Source organism: Bos taurus, chromosome 23 (assembly GCF_002263795.3).
Source record: "Bos taurus isolate L1 Dominette 01449 registration number 42190680 breed Hereford chromosome 23, ARS-UCD2.0, whole genome shotgun sequence".
Taxonomy (NCBI): domain Eukaryota; kingdom Metazoa; phylum Chordata; class Mammalia; order Artiodactyla; family Bovidae; genus Bos; species Bos taurus.
In genome coordinates, this window is record NC_037350.1 from 28,303,021 (window position 1) to 28,318,886 (window position 15,866).

Sequence of the window (15,866 nt, forward strand, 5' to 3'; positions counted from 1 at the left end):
AATACTGGAGCTGGTTGCCATTTCCTTCTACACGGAATCTTTCCGGCCCAGAGATCGAACCCGTGTCTCCTGCATCTCCTGAATTGGCAAGAGGGCTGTTTACTTAAGAGGCACTTGGTTAGATGATAGCAAGGTGTCAATTCACACTGGCTTCAACACACATTTCTCGTCTTCTAAATAAAAGAACATAAATTTCTCTAAGACTCGTCTACCCAGTAAAGGACTTGCCTGGTGGCTCAGACCGGTAAAGCATCTGTCTACAATGCGGGAGACCCGGGTTCAATCCCTGGGTTTGGAAGATCCCCTGGAGAAGGAAATGGCAATACACTCCAGTACTATTGCCTGGAAAATCCCATGGACAAAGGAGCCTGATAGTCTACAGTCCATCGGGTTGCAAAGAGTCGGACAAGACTGTGCGACTTCACTTTCACCCAGTTAAAACGTTCATGTTTGAAGGCACAATCACAGTGAAAGTAGTTATGTATTTTGTGGTAGTGAAGAGAGTTCAGAATTCACGATTAAACTGTTTCAATTTGTCTCTAACAATAGCCGTAGGAGCCTAGGCAAGCTAACTCCGCAGAACTCTTATTTCTGGTCAGAATGAAGTGAGAATACGAATGCAAAAGGTCCTCCTAAATTATTCCTGTGAAATTGTCTTGTCTTAGTATGAAATTTAGCAAAATAAAAATTATCATTCTGTAGCCCTTCAAAGACCTCGGTCAGCCTTTAATATGGTTAACAAAAGAGTTCTCTCCGTTTGCCTAGATATCTTTACTCTAGGAAAATGACCTCCAAAAGTGTCCATCAGGAATGGATTCTCAGGGAGGAAATGACATGACTTCTAGATGAGTTAAATCAAAAGGAAATGAACTTCCATTGTAGTGAGTCCTCAAGCGCCACGCCTACGGGCTATTCTCCAAACTGAAGTCTTCAGCCACGACTGCAGCCCGCAACCCTTATATTTCTCATGAGTCAGCGGACACCATTTCTGGGAGGACCGAGAAGGCGCTCTGGCCGCACTACATGCTTAGGTCGACGACTGTGATAAGCCCCTCTATCCGCTGCTGGCATCCAGACTCTGTGGTCGCAACTTGGAAATATACGCGGGAAGTGGGTGGTGAAACCGCAGTGGGTTGTCCCTTTGGAGCTGCCCAATCGAAGTGCGCCATTCAGTGCGCCTCCGCGGCTTCCGATTACCGCCTCGCCCAACGGATCTCAGTCTCCCCGGAGAAGCCGCCCCTTTGAGCCGTAAGGGGGCGGGTCGGGTCGGGTGGGGCTCCGGCTTTGCCTCCGCGTTGGATTGCTCCGTCTGCTTGCCGCAGGGCCGAGAAAGACAAAGGCTTCAGCCAATCAGCTAATCGGCCCCTTCCCCGCTCAGGCACTGGCACCGCCCCTGTCGCAGCCGTTACTGGTGGCGCGCGCGGGGACTCAAAGTAGGTGAGTTCTGGGGGGCCTGGCCCACGACTCCCCGGATGCCATCTTGGTTCTCCCGGAGGGCGGGAGGGGCGTGCCTTGGGTACGACTGGGCGGAGGATTCTTGGAAATTTGCTTCTCGGATTATAACCCTCATCTTCACTTGACGGCCCTCCCTGAGTTTAGGTATGAAGACACTGGGAGAGGTTGGGCTCTGAGGGAACCCTTGGGATCGAGATCAAAGATGAAGGCCCATTGGATTGGAGCCGAAGGTCATGGGCGCCAGCTGACTTCGCCATCATGAAACGATGTTAACACTTTCTCCGTGGAGGTGTCCCACTTTCCTTACTTGTCAACATTTTCCCTTTAGGGTAGCATCTTTCAAATTTAGTTCCCACCCATACTAGTTTGACTTTTCATTTTATTATTTCATCAGGAGAGCAGAGTTAATTTTACGTTTGGCTCATGAATGTATTCGGAATACCTCTTGTGGTATCTGGTACACAGTAACTACCGTTGAATTAACATGATGGACCCTTGGGGGAAAAGACAGTTCTAATTGGTCCAGTTCTCAAGGGGGATGTGTGAGGCAGAAATGGAATGTAATAGTTACACTATGGTGACACCTATTAGGATAATACAAGTCCACCCACTACCGTGAAACACTTAGGATACATGGGTAATAGGGAAAAGTACCAGAACACAGAGAAGACTAAAGGCAAGGCTTTGCTGCGAAAGTGACATTTGAGCTAAAAGGATGGATAGGAGTTGGATCACTAGGGGCAACGTCCTAAGGAGCTAGCTAAGGCCTGCAGATGTGAGAGACAACAGGGACAGTGTGTTAAGAGATTAAGGAGAAGGTCCATGTTGAAGAACCACAGGCTTGGATGGGGTGGCGGTGGGACACACATTTCAGGAGATGAGGTTCTGATCTTTGAGGGTCTTGCTAAGGAGTTTAGATTTATTTTATCCTATGGATGTGGAAAACCATCAAAGAATATTAAACAGGAAGAGACATTATCTGAGTGAAAGTCACTCAGTCTTGTCTGACTCTACAGTCCCTGGAATTCTCCAGGCCACATTACTGGAGTGTGTAGCCTTTCTCTTCTCCAGGGGATCTTCCCAACCCAGGGGTCGAACCCAGGTCTCCCGTATTACAGGCGGATTCTTTACCAGCTGAGCCACAACGGAAGCCCATTATCTGAGTGATATTAGACAAATCTGTTAATCCATCCCTGTTGCAGTTTCTTTATCTGAGAAATGGAAAGTAAAATAAGGAATTTTCTGGCAGTCCAGTGGTTAGGACTCCGTGCTTCCACTACAGAGGGCAGGGGATCAATCCCTGGTTGGGGATCTAAGATCCCACATGCTGTGTGGCCTTAGTTGGGGCATGTGGGATATAGTTCCCTGACCAGGCGTTGCACCCTGGCCCCCTGCATTGGGAGCACAGAGTCTTAGCCATTGGACCACCAGAGAAGTCTCTCAACTCAGTTTTTGTTTGTTCATTTTGTTGTTGTTGTTTTTTTTTGTTTGTTTTTTGGCCATGCAGGATCTTAGTTCCCTGACCAGGGATGGAACCTGCACCCCCCCAGCAGTGGAAGTGCAGAGTCTTAACCACTGGACAACCAGGGAAGACCCTTATGTTTCTGTACTTGGAACTCTGTAAAATGTCTTTCTTATTCTGTGTCATGGTCAAAGATATTTCTTAAATGCGTCAGAAAAATAACAACAGAATGATTGGCAGAAAGAGAAGCACCAGCCTCCATAGCTATCCAGGAGACTGCAGTAACCAGTCTCCTCCCTGAGGCTGTGTATGTGAGCCACTGAAGGAAGGGATAATGTGTTTTTTTCCCAGATCATGGAAGACACCCAGATTTTAAACTGGGAAGTTGAAGAAGAGGAGGAGGTTGAAGAGAGACCCAGTGAATCTCTGAGGTGTAGCTTGGAGCCCCTAGGGCAGCTGCGTATCTTCAGTAGTTCCTACGGACCAGAAAAAGGTCAGGAGTAATTTCGTGCTAAAGTGCTGGTATAGGCCTCTTATTTCTGTGGGGAGGTAATGGGATGGTTGCAAGCTTAGATATGCATCTGTGAGGTCTGAAAAAAATGTCTTACTGGGGATGGAAAAGCGGGGATGATTATCTGATTGCTCTAGGCAAGAGACCTGGACTCCATGGGGATGATTTTACTTTGTTAGGAGAAGATGAAGGAATTCAGATAAAAATCCAGTGAGGTCTGGAAATGGAAGGTGGTGATGTTTTGCACAACAGTGTGAATGTACTTGATGTCACTGTGCTATACATTTAAAAATTGGCTGAACGGTAAATTTATGTATGCTGTGCTGTGCTTAGTCGCTCAGTCGTGTCTGACTCTTTGTCATAGACTGTAGCCCACCAGACTCTTGTCCATGGGATTCTCCAGGCAAGAATACTGGAGTGGGTTGCCATGCCCTCTTCCAGGGGATCGTCCCAACCCAGGCATCGAACCCAGGTCTCCCACATTGCAGGCAGATTGTTTCTAGTCTGAGTCACCAGGGAAGCCCAAGAATACTGGAGTGGGTTGTCTATCCCTTCTCAAGGGGAGCTTCCTGACCCAGGGATCAAACCGGCATCTCTTGCATTGCAGGGAGATTCTTTACCAGTTGAGCTACCTGGGAAGCCCAAATTTTCTGTATATTTTACCACAATAGAAACAATCCATTGTAGATGGATGGAATGCTCACTATGAATAATGCATTGCATATATTCTTTATTAGCTAGTTACTCTAGGGCCTTTTATTTCTCTAATGCATGGGGGAGACCTTGAGTGAGTCGTGGGGAACTTTACAGAAACTTTTTTCTTAATAGCAAGTTAGGATTATGGCTTTGGGACTCACCTACCTTTCTAATTCTTAGACTTCCCACTCTACCTGGGGAAGAACATGATAGGCCGAATGCCTGATTGCTCTGTGGCCCTGCCCTTTTCATCAATCTCCAAACAACATGCAGTGATTGAAATCTCTGCCTGGGACAAGGCGCCTGTCCTCCGGGATTGCGGGAGCCTCAATGGCACTCAAATCCTGCGGCCTCCTAAGGTCCTGGGCCCTGGGATGAGTCATCGTTTGCGGGACCGGGAGTTGATTCTCTTTGCTGACTTGCCCTGCCAGTACCATCGCTTGGATGTCCCCCGGCCTTTTGTCTCTCGGGGCCCTCTAACTGTAGAGGAGACACCCAGGGTACAGGGAGGAACTCAACCCCCCAGGCTTCTGTTGGCTGAGGACTCAGAGGAAGAAGTAGGTAAGTTTGTGTATCAGGAAGGTGGGTGAGGAGACAGGGACGGTGAGTGTAAAGCTCTCCACTTACTCCTTTCTACTCATGACAGATTCCCTTTTGGACAAGTGTGTGGTGAAAGGACCAAGGACCTCCTCTTTGGCAACAGTCGTTCCAGAGAGGTGAGTGTCAAAGGGCCAGGCATCTGAGTCTTCAAGTGGATGAGGAAGCAGGGGCTGGAGGAGCCATCTCTGGGAGAGCTAATTACCATCAAAGTCTGGGCTGGGGAACCACACATACTCCTTCACTTAACTGAATTTTTACTGAGCGTCTCATGTGCCAACTAGAGAACTAATTACTAGAGACAGAACAGCAAGTACTACCTTGAGTCTGCTCTCAAGGAGTTTCTACTTGAATGGAATATCCCTTCTGGGGGAATCGATTCTATAGGTTTCTTCTCTTCTCTTCCCTTCACAGTGATGAAGAAGGGCCTTCCCCTGCCCCAGATGGGCCCGGGCCACCTTCTGCCTTCAACTTGAACAGCGACACAGATGAGGAAGAAAGTCAGGAATCAGGAGCAGGGGAGGCCTCTTCAGCTCCCAGAAGAGGTACCGCTGCAGAGACAGAACAGCCTAAACCTGTCACAGCCGAAATCCAGATTGAGAAGGATCAGTGTTCCGTGAAGGAGAGGAACAGGGACACAGAAATCGAGAGGGATGTGAAGAATGGGGTGGTTCCGACTGGAGTGATTCTGGAGAGGAGCCAGCCTTCTGGGGAGGACAGTGACACAGATGTGAGTGATGAGAGTGGGCCTCCAAGAAGGCTTGCTGGGGTCCGTCCGAAAAGGGCCTGGTCTTGTAACTTCATAGACAGTGATACTGATGGGGAGGACAAGGGGATCCCTGCTGCCCCAGCAGTGGTTCCCATGAAGGAGAGGCAGATCTTCCACGAAGCTGGTACACAGAGCCCCCAGGCACCTGGTGTGGCATGTCGGCAGGAGAGCCCAGCTGATGGTGATACAGATATAGAGGAGGGAGAGGCCCCCCTGGACAGAAGCCAAGCCTCCATGGTGATCGACAGCAATACAGACGATGAGGAAGAAGTCTCGGCAGCACTGACACTGGCACGTCTAAGAGAGAGCCAGGCTGGTAAGTGGAACCGAGATCCAGATGCAGAAGAGGACAGGGCCCAACCAGTGGCCCTTCTGGAGCGAAGCCAGGCCTCTGCTAGGGGAGACAGTGACACAGATGTGGAGGAAGAGGGGCTCCCAGTGGGAAGGAGGGGAATGGTTCCCAAGGGTCACATGGACAGGGAATATTCAAAAAAGAGCCAGCATCCTCCCAGGGACAGTGATACAGAGGGGAAGAAAGATGAGAGCTCTCCGGGGGTCCACCTGGAGAGAAGCCAGGCCTCTGCACAAGTGGAGGACGAGGTCCCACTGGGGCCAGCTGTTGCACTTCCGGAGAAACATCAGGTACAAGGCATAGTGTGGACACATCACACCGATGCGGAGGCAGAAGGGGGCCCGGCACAGCTCCCCGTGCTGCGTCTAGAGGAAGCCCGGCCTCCTCTAGCTGGGGACTGTGAGCTGGATGCGGAGAACACATCCTCAGCAGCAGCTGGTGTCAGAAAGAGCCAGCTTCCGGCGGAAAAAGATGCTGGGACCACGTGGGCCGCAGCCATTCCTGAACAGGACAGAACACTTGCCACCAGGACCCAGGGTGGGTCATCCACGGCACCAGGGGAGCAGGACCTTCTCCCGGTCTCAAGGGAAAACCTAGCAAATCCGGTGGTGGATACAGGCACTCCACGGGAGCCCCAGCCACAGAGAGAGGGGGCCCAGACCACCACAGGAAGGGAGAAAGAACCACATGGGAATAGGGCCACAGACTCTGGAGAGAGCCTCCATGGTAAGTGCTGGCCTTTCTTCCTCCTTGGAGGCCTGCGATAAAGAATGCTTCTAGCTTCTAGCATATCTTAGTTCATGTGAGCTGCTATAACAAAAGACCATAGACTGGGTAGCTTATAAACAACAAGTTTATTTTTCACAGTTCTAAAGGCTGGGAAGTCTAAGATCAAGACACCAGCAGATTCAGTGTCTGACGAGGCCCTGCTTCCTTCTTACAGATAGCCGTCTTCTCGTTATGTCTTCACATGGCAAAAGGGCCCAAGGGAGCTTTCTGGAGTCTTTCTCTCATTTTTTCTAAATGACTTTATTTTTGGCTGTTCTGGGTCTTTGCTGCGCTGGCTTTTCTCTAGTTATGTGGAGCCAAGGCTGCTCTCTAGTTGTAGTACACTGACTTCTCATTGCAGTGGTTTCTCTTGTTGAGTACGGGCTCTAGAGCTCAGGCTCAGTAGTTGTGGCACACAGGCTTAGTTGCTCCGGGGTATGTGGGATCTTCCTGGATCGGGGCTTGAACCTGTGTCTTCTGCATTGGCAGGCAGATTCTTTATCACTGAGCCCCGGCTGAGCCTGCACTAATACCATTCATGCAGGCTGCGCCCTCATGACCTAGTCACCTCCCAATCACCTCCTAATGCCCTCACATTGGAAATTAGGTTTCAACATAATTTTTGGGGAGACACAGATTCAAGCTATTGCATAGGATTGGGGCTGTGGAGAGAACTATAAAAAAGGAGTTAGGATCACCTCGGTTTTTTAATTATCCTGCATTCCTCCCCACCAGATTCTGAAGATCTGGACCTACCAGCTACCCAGTGCTTTGCAGACAGAGAGAATCAGAGCCTGGAAGGTGAGGCCATCTGTGTTGTGTGGATACTGGTACAAGCAGGAGCTGGGAGATTAGACTGGTGGTCCTTGAAGGATGTCAAGGCTGGCATGGGCAGCGTAGAAGACTGGGAATGGGCCCTCAGAGTTCTGTGGAGAGGCAGTGCTCAGGCCATGCTTTTTTGTGCAGCAGCCCCCAGCATGGAGGATGAGCCCACCCAGGCCTTCCTGTTTACTCTGCCCCAAGAGCCTGGCCCTTCCTGTTGCAGCTCCCAGGCCACAGGTATGAGAAACTCACGCCTCTTCCGTGCCCTCAACTTGGCATCCGTATTTCCCCTCTCTGTACCTGTCTTTATAGCCTTTGACATTTTTTTGCTGATGTTCCTCCATCTCGTCAGAAAAGAACGCTACATTAAGTCAGACCCAGAGAGCAACTACTCTAGCAACTAGTTTAAGTTTATCTTAATTTATGTATTTGGTTGCACTGGGTCTTAGCGGCGGCACAGAGGATCTTTAGTTGCAGCACGAGGACTCTTTACTTGTGGCATGTGGGATCTAGTTCCCCGACCAGGGATCAAGCCTGGTCCTTCTACATTGGGAGCTCAGAGTCTTAGCCACTGGACCACCAGTGAAATGCTATGGCTCTCTTCCTTATTCCCAGCTTTCCTTTAATAACTCACTTAAATTTATTATGCATGAATTTGTCTTAATCTTTTCTCAAGCTGTTACCTCTTCAACCTGCATCCCTCTCTCTCTGACTCTGCTTCCAGGTTCCCTGAATGAGGCATGGGAGGTCTTGGCGACACAGCCATTCTGTCCGAGAGAGTATGAGGCCTCCGAGACCCAAACCGCTGTCACCCTCCTTGACACCCGTGCATCTTGCCCCCCTCCATCTAGGACAGCACAGCAAGAGCAACATTCAGAGAGCCCAGTCCATGCAGAAGCACTGGGGATGGAAGGCAGAGGGATGCAGACCGTGGAGAAAGACATGGGTACCCAAAGAGAAACAGCAGAGAGGGTGATCCCTGAGGGAGGGCCACCGCAGAATGAAACCAAGAAACTGCCCTCGGAAGGAGAGAGGGAAGATGTGACGGGAGAGGAAGAATTAATCGGGGGGATACAGGGTAGAGAACAAAATCAGGTGTTAGCTAGAGATACTCAGAGCCAAGAATCTGACAAAACAGTGAAAAGTGCAAGTACTGGAAGGGGAATGGAGATTGTAAAGTTAGAAACTGAGACACCCAAGGAAACACAGGAGAAAGAGAGAGAAAAGCAGACTCTCGCAGGGGAAATATTTGAGAGTGAAGCAGGGAAACTGGTAGCAGAGAGAGAGAGTGAGGTAGGTGGGTTAGAAGTCAAGGGACCCCAAGAGCTACTGGACAGAGGCCCACAGATGAGGGAGACAGAGGCGGGGGGCCAGGACCAGAAAGGCCAAGCCTCTGGTCCGCCATCAGAGCCTGGAGCAGGGGCAGGAGACCTTCAGGGATTTACTTCAGATCCAGTAGCTTCTGGGAGCCAGGCAGGTGGAGGAAGGGGAGCCCCAGGGAGCCCCAGGAGGCAGCAGAGAGGTAAGTGAAGGTAGAGGGGAGCCCAAAGTGGTCCACATCCCTATGATAATTGACTCCTAGGTGACTCACTGCTTAGACCTCAGCTGTTTGTCTTTCCCTCTGTCCAGGTGACTTGAATTTCGAGATGCCACCTGCTGAGAAGGCTTCCAGGGTGAGAACTGCTGTCTCTACCCCCACCCCACTCCACAGGTCATCTCTACATCGCCTGCACGGCCCCTTCCCCTGACCTTGCTTTCATCTACTCCTTTCCTTTTCTTCTTACTTTTCTTCCATTTTCACTGCTCCTTAGTTAGCTTCTGTCTGTCTAACTTGACACCTGTTATTTTCCATATCTATTTCCCAAGTTCTGTCTCCCTCTACCCGTCTCAGAACGTTCCTTTTTTCATGTCCCTTCCCTCCCTTTTTTCTCCCAACCATCCTCTTTATTACTATTGTCCATATATGGCCTTTTGGGGCGAGGTCTTTGGGAAAGAGGAAATTCCAGTTCTAATGGAACTAATAAAATTCGAATTCTAATTCCAGTCTAATGGAACAGACAGAAAGAGAAGTGCCATGAGCACACTGTCTGAACAAGTATTGAGAACACTATCCAAGTCCTCTCTCCCTTCTCTCTGCCTCTTCCTCACGGGCTTCTCTTTCTCCCCAGGGTGATCAGGAATCCCCAGATGCTTGTCTGCCTCCTGCAGCGCCTGAAGCCTCAGCCGCACTCCCAAACTCCCTCATCTCTCAGATGCAAAAACATCCCGCACCTCAGTCCCTCCTTTTTCCCTCTCCAGCTCCTTTAGAACTGCCTATTCCCAGGACCAGACGAAATGAGAGTCAGGAAGCTCCAGAGACTCCCTTCTCCTCAGAGCTGAACTCTGTCCACCCAGAACCCAAAGTCAGGCCCCAGGGGTCCTCTCCAGTTTCTTCTCTACCCCTTGAGCCCCACCCTGCCACCCCCACAGGCCAGCCTATTGCCCTTGAGCCCACATCTGGGGTCTCTGGGAGCGGGACACATAGTTCCTTTGATGTAACTGCCTCATCAGTTGTCCCCACAGCCCTTGCACTGCAGCCATCCACCTCCACAGACCAGCCTGTCACCCCTAAGCCCACACTTGGGGCCCCTCGGGGCAGGGCACAGAGGTCTTCTGTCAAAACCCCTGAACCCAGTGTCCGCATAGACCAGCCTATTGCCCCTGAGCTCACAGCTAAGGCCACTCGGGGCAGGGCACAGAGGTCTTCTGTCAAGACTCCCAAACCAGATAACTCCACAACACCCAAGCCCCAGCCTTCCACTTCCACAGACCAGCCTGTCACCCCCAAGCCCACATCTCAGGCCCCTCGGGGCAGGACACCTAAGTCTTCTGCCAAGACTCCTGAACCAGCTGTCCCCACAGCCTCTGAGCTCCAGCCTGCTGCCCCTAAAGACCAGCCTGTTGCTCCTGAGCTCACATCTAGAGCCACTCGGGGCAGGACACAGAGGTCTTCTATCAAGACTTCCAAACCAGATACGTCCACAGCCCCGAAGCCCCAGCCTTCCACTTCCACAGACCAGCCTGTCACCCCCAAACCCACGTCTCGGGCCTCTCGAGGCAGGACACCTAGGTCTTCCACCAAGACTCCTGAACCAGTTGTCTCCACAGCCTCTGAGCTCCAGCCTTCTGCCCTCACAGACCAGCCTATCACTCCTGAGCTCACATCTAGGGCTACTCGGGGCAGGGCACAGAGATCCTCTGTCAAAACCCCTGATCCAGTTACCACCACAACACCTGAGCTCCAGCCTTCCACCTCCACAGACCAGCTTGTCACCCCCAAACGCCCATCTCGGGCCCCTCGAGGCAGGACACGTAGGTCGTCTGCCAAGACTCCTGAACCAGTTGTTCCCACAGCCTCTGAGCTCCAGCCTTCTGCCCCTGCAGACCAGCCTGTTGGTCCTTGGGCCACTCAGTGTAGAAGACATAGGTCTTCTGTCAAGACCCCGGAACCAGTTGTCCCCACAGTCCCTGAACCTCAGCCTTCTACTTCTAAAGACCAGTCTGTCGCTCCTGAACCCACATCTCAGGCCACTCAGAGCCAAACACATAGGTCTTCTGTCAAGACATCCCAGCCAACTGAACCCACAGCCCCTGACCTCAAACCTTCCTCCCCCACAGACCAGCCTGTCACTCCCAAGGTCATAGCTCAGGGTGGTCCAAGCAGGACACGAAGGGCTTCTACAGCAAGTGCTGTGCTGGTTCCTACTACCCCTGAATTCCAGTCTCCAGTCCGCTCAGAACAGCCTCTTTCCCCTGACCCCATCCCCGAAGTCAACTGCAGCCTGAGGCCGAGGGCCACTAGGAGACATGGGTCTCCCACAGCTCATGTTCATGAGCCCTGCACCACACCCCCTGAACCTAACTCTCGCTCCTCAAGGAACCAAACACATGGGGCAATGAAGGCAGCCAAGCCCCTTAGCACCATTTCTGAGCCTGCCTTTGCCCAGCTCCCTGAGGCACCGCCTCACACTCCCCAGATGCCAAAGGAGGAGGCAGCTGATGGGTCAGGCTTCACCCCAGAGCCCCAGCCTAGGGCCTCTCAAAACCGCAAGAGGCCTTCAGCTACTGCACATTCACCTCCACTTCAAAAACGGCTCCAGAGAGGGAGAGTCCCTCAGAAGGCAGCATCCCTTAAGGAAGAAGAAAATCCAGCAGTAAGGCCGAGGAAGGAAGAGGTAAGGAGAGGGCTTGGGGCCACGAAGTTAGGAAAGGGCCTGGGGGCTTGGAAACTTCCACCAAGTTCTCTCTCAATCCCCCAGGGTGTAGTGATTCCAGGTCCAGGCAAGAGAAGGAGAGAGCAGACAGAGGAAGAGTCCCAGGGAAGACCGAGCCGTAGCCTGCGACGGACCAAACCTGTCCAGGAGTCCACGGCCCCCAAAGTAGAGGAGACGGGCCATGGGGCCTCATGGGAGGTGGAGATGTGGGAGGACAGAAGGAGACCCAGGGGATTTGAGGGAGGGGCTGGTTGCTGTACCAGCTCAGGCTAACCCCCTTCACAGGTGCTCTTCACGGGCGTGGTGGATGCTCGCGGAGAGAGGACGGTGCTGGCCCTGGGGGGCAGTCTGGCCAGCTCAGTGGCTGAGGCTTCTCACCTGGTGACTGATCGGATCCGCCGTACGGTCAAGTTTCTGTGTGCCCTGGGCCGGGGCATCCCCATCCTCTCCCTGGCCTGGCTGCATGAGGTGAGAAGCCAGGAGATGGTGACAGACTCGCAGAGACAGTGACAGGAGAAGGCTGCTCAGGTGAGGCTTTAAGAAGTGGTGGGAGGAGCGTGGCTACAGGAAGATGAGGTTAGTGAAGCAGAAGGCTTCATTCCCTGAGCTCCCTATTGTAAACTCTATACAGAAGAGCTGGGTGAAGGGCTGGGCTGAGCTTTGGTGCTGACCTTTACCGTCCTTAGTCCCGCAAGGCAGGCTGCTTCTTGCCCCCGGACGAATATTTGGTGACTGATCCTGAGCAGGAGAAGAACTTCGGCTTCAGCCTTCGGGAGGCCCTGAGCCGAGCTCGGGAGCGAAGGCTGCTGGAGGTGAGGCTGTCTTCTGACCCCCGGTTCAGCCATTTCCCAGCCGTCCACAGCCTCTCAGAGAATCTACTGTCTCCACTGTTTCCTCCCTCCTAGGGCTATGAGATTCACGTGACCCCCGGAGTCCAGCCACCGCCACCTCAGATGGGAGAAATCATCAACTGCTGTGGAGGCGCCATCCTGCCCAGCATGCCTCGGTCCTACAAGGTAGGGGTGGTGTGCTGAGGGTCTAGAGAGGTGGCTAGAATGGGTACAGGTGAGAGGAGAAATGGAGGTGCAGCTGGCAGCACGGAGCAGTGAGAGGCTGGGGAAGTCCTGTGGTACAAGAAACGGGTGGAGAAGAGGGAAGAGGTCTGCTGGTTTTTTTTATAGTTACAGTCTTTTCAAATGTACACAAAGGGAACAATGCAGCGAACCTCCGTATACCAATCACTCAGATTCAACAGACTAATTTAGATGTTGCTGCATTTGCTCTGTCATTCCCTTTTTTTCTTTTTTTTTCATTTTGTTTGCTGAGGTTGTTAAGGGAATCTGTAAACATCATTATTATTTTTTCCTACATACTTAAAATATACATTTGTAAGAAATAGGCACATTTCTGTATAATCAATCACATGTCGCTTTTAGTCAATAACAAAATTAAGTTGTTTTCTGTCACTTTCATAGTCCATTCATCAAATTTCTCCCGTCATCTGAAAGTGTCTTTTTACAGTTCAAGTAAGGATTCAAGCAAAGTCCATGTATTGCCACAATTGCTGTATCTCTTAATTCACTTTTAGTCTAGAGCATCCACCCCAACCCACCCAGCCTTTTTTCTGCAACTGACTTCTGGCAGAAACTAGGTCAGTTTTCCTTTAGGATGTCTCATGGTCTGGATTTTTCTGTTTGCTCTCTTGTTATATCATTTACCTTGTTTTTCTATCTTCTGTATTTCCTATAAATCATAGTTCATTTAAAAAGCTTGAACAAATTCAGGTTCAACTTTCTGGCAAGAGTTCTGCGTAGACAGTGTGTGCCATGTGACTTCCCATCAGGAGGTATTATCTTAGTGATGCTCAGAGTGATCAATGAGTCCTGAACCTATTTCTTGGATTCTTTTTCACCCCTGACTTTCTCTTTTCGCTCTTTGTCTTTCTCCAGCCTCAGAGGGTCGTGATCACATGTTCCCAGGACTTCCCTCGATGTGCCGTTCCATATCGGGTTGGGCTGCCTGTCCTCTCACCCGAGTTCCTGCTGACGGGAGTACTGAAGCAGGAAGTCAAGCCAGAGGCCTTTGCCTTCTCCACTGTGGAAATGTCATCCACCTGAAAACCCCACCCTGGTACCCTTTTCCCTCCCGGACCAATACAGAAAATGTTAGAAATATTCAGAAGAAAGAACTTAGGGCTTTAGAAAAGATTGGGGTGTCTGATCTGATTTGTCTTGGAACATCCGTGGGGCCAAAACAGGCCTTTTGGTAAACAAAGATAGGGAGATTGGGAGCCATGGGTTTTCTTAAATGGCCATTTAAAATTGGCCAGTCCCAGGCTCAGATATCTTAAGTCACTGCTCATATTTAGCTGGCCGGATGTACCGATTGCTTTGTGGCACACACAGTGTCCTGCCTCCTGTTTGGAAGCCATTTACTTCTCCTCATCTTTTCTTTCTGGGATTCTTACTCATCCTGTACAAGATAGTGAAAACAATTTTAGTGTCAGGAACTTGAAAAGATGCTTGGAGTGAGTAAGTTTGAGGGTGGAGTTATGGAACGTCCCTAAAATATTTTCCTTTCTCCTTACCCCATCTTGTTAGAAGCATCCTTTAGCTTTGACATTGAGCTAATCTCTGCAATTTATCTCTTTTTTTTTTGGCTTGCTTTTCTAGTATTTATAAATTTAAAGCCTAGGCTTAATGTCTGTGATAAATAAATATTCACTCTGTGCCTTATGGTGTAGTGCAGTTTTATTTTGTAAATCTTAAAAGTTGGTTGATTATAAGGATTTGAGGAAATTAGAACCCATATGCATTGCTCATGGGAATGTAAAGTGATTCATCCACTGTGGTAAGCAGTTTGACAGTTTCTCAAAAGTTAAATATAGAATTACCATATGATCCAGCAATTCTCATAGATACACAGCCAAAAGAATTAAAACAGATGTTCAAACAAATACATCTGCACAAATGTTCATATCAACACTTTCGCAAGAGCCGAAAGATGAAAGCACAAATGTTCATCAGCAGATGAATGGATAAACAAATTGTGGCATATCCATACAATGGAGTATTATATTCAGTCATAAAAGGAGATGAGGTACTAATTGTGCTACAGTATTTTGAGGATGAACCTCAAAAGCATGCTAAGTTAAAGAAGTCAGACACAAAAAGTCACATTGTATGATTCCACCTGTTGGAAATACACAGAATAGGTAAGTCCATAGAGACAGTAGGCAGTGCTTGTCAAGGGCTTTCGGGGAGAGAAGATGGGGAGTAATTGCTTAACAGGTTCATGGTTTTATTTTGGGGTGAAGAGAAAATGCTTTGGAACTAGATAGAGGTGGTGGATGCATACATTATGAATGTACTAAATGCCACTGGACTGTTCTCTTTAAAATGATTAATTTTATGTTATGTGAATTTCACTTCGATTAAAAAAAATAGATTGGTTTTGTGCACTTTTCTGCAAGTTAAGTTATACTTAAGTTTGGAAAACTTTGGTGTAGTAGAAACAGCATTAGCTTTGCCAAACACTGTGCTAGCTTTTAAACATATCCAATCTTGCGACTTCTGTGGTGGCCCAGCGGTTAAGACCCTGTGTTCTCAATGCAGGGGGCATGGGTTCGATCCCTGGTCAGGGGACTAAGATCCCACATGCTGCTGGCCAAATAAAACATAAATTAAAAAAATTAAACATACCCAACCTCACTATATATTAAGCACAGCCATTGTGGGTGTGGCCCACAGTAGGACCTAGATAAATAGTAGTCCCCTTGCCCTACCCAAAGGCCTGTATTGTCTGCTGCTGTCTGAGTCCTTGAGGTTCTGGATTTCTTACAGCACCTGCTGCCTCTATAGCCCCGCTTACCACTTATGTGCACATCCACTTATGACTGGTAACATTTAAGTGCCCCAATTCAAATTTCTAGAGAAGACATCTTTTCTTACACTGCCAATGAATCCTACAGCTCATACGTAGTACATCGTGTAATGTCAATCCATCAGGATCCTAACAACAAACGGCACAGTCAAGATAATTTGGAGAGCGTTTAATGAAGTGAAAATTAGGAGGCAGAGTGTAGAGCAATCACAAAGAATATTGCAGTATCCCAGTACCCACAGGTCTGTTGTGACCACCTGTGAACCCAAAAGGTTTGCCAAGACAGAACAGTTATATAG

General features: G+C 49.7%; 1 protein-coding gene across 10 annotated transcripts; it reads left to right on the forward strand.

Annotated features, from left to right (window-relative positions):
- The first annotated feature begins 1,375 nt into the window (after positions 1-1,375).
- On the forward strand, positions 1,376-14,420 carry MDC1 (mediator of DNA damage checkpoint 1). 10 transcript variants are annotated; one of them, XM_024984122.2, is made up of 16 exons: positions 1,376-1,437; positions 1,600-1,744; positions 3,269-3,410; positions 4,305-4,685; positions 4,771-4,840; positions 5,136-6,568; positions 7,346-7,411; positions 7,577-7,669; positions 8,157-8,954; positions 9,062-9,105; positions 9,601-11,646; positions 11,731-11,850; positions 11,971-12,153; positions 12,372-12,497; positions 12,591-12,701; positions 13,635-14,420. In XM_024984122.2, exons 3-16 carry the CDS (start codon positions 3,272-3,274, stop codon positions 13,800-13,802), a joined length of 5,778 nt encoding a protein of 1,925 aa, XP_024839890.1. In that variant the 5' UTR covers positions 1,376-1,437; positions 1,600-1,744; positions 3,269-3,271; the 3' UTR covers positions 13,803-14,420. The 10 variants fall into 10 exon arrangements, with proteins under 10 accessions (XP_024839890.1, XP_059736703.1, XP_024839891.1 ...); XM_059880720.1 differs by having other exon boundaries at positions 1,376-1,744; positions 5,136-5,806; XM_024984123.2 differs by lacking the exon at positions 1,600-1,744 and having other exon boundaries at positions 1,376-1,599.
- The last annotated feature ends 1,446 nt before the right edge of the window (positions 14,421-15,866 follow it).

What these genes read in the sequence shown, in the direction of transcription:
- MDC1 (XM_024984123.2), top strand. Translation starts at nt 3,272, where the DNA reads ATGGAAGACACCCAGATTTTAAACTGGGAAGTTGAAGAAGAGGAGGAG. An exon ending in AGAGAATCAGAGCCTGGAAG is followed by an intron (nt 7,412 to 7,576) that starts GTGAGGCCATCT and finishes TTTTTTGTGCAG; the next exon opens with CAGCCCCCAGCATGGAGGAT. An exon ending in CCCTGGCCTGGCTGCATGAG is followed by an intron (nt 12,154 to 12,371) that starts GTGAGAAGCCAG and finishes TACCGTCCTTAG; the next exon opens with TCCCGCAAGGCAGGCTGCTT.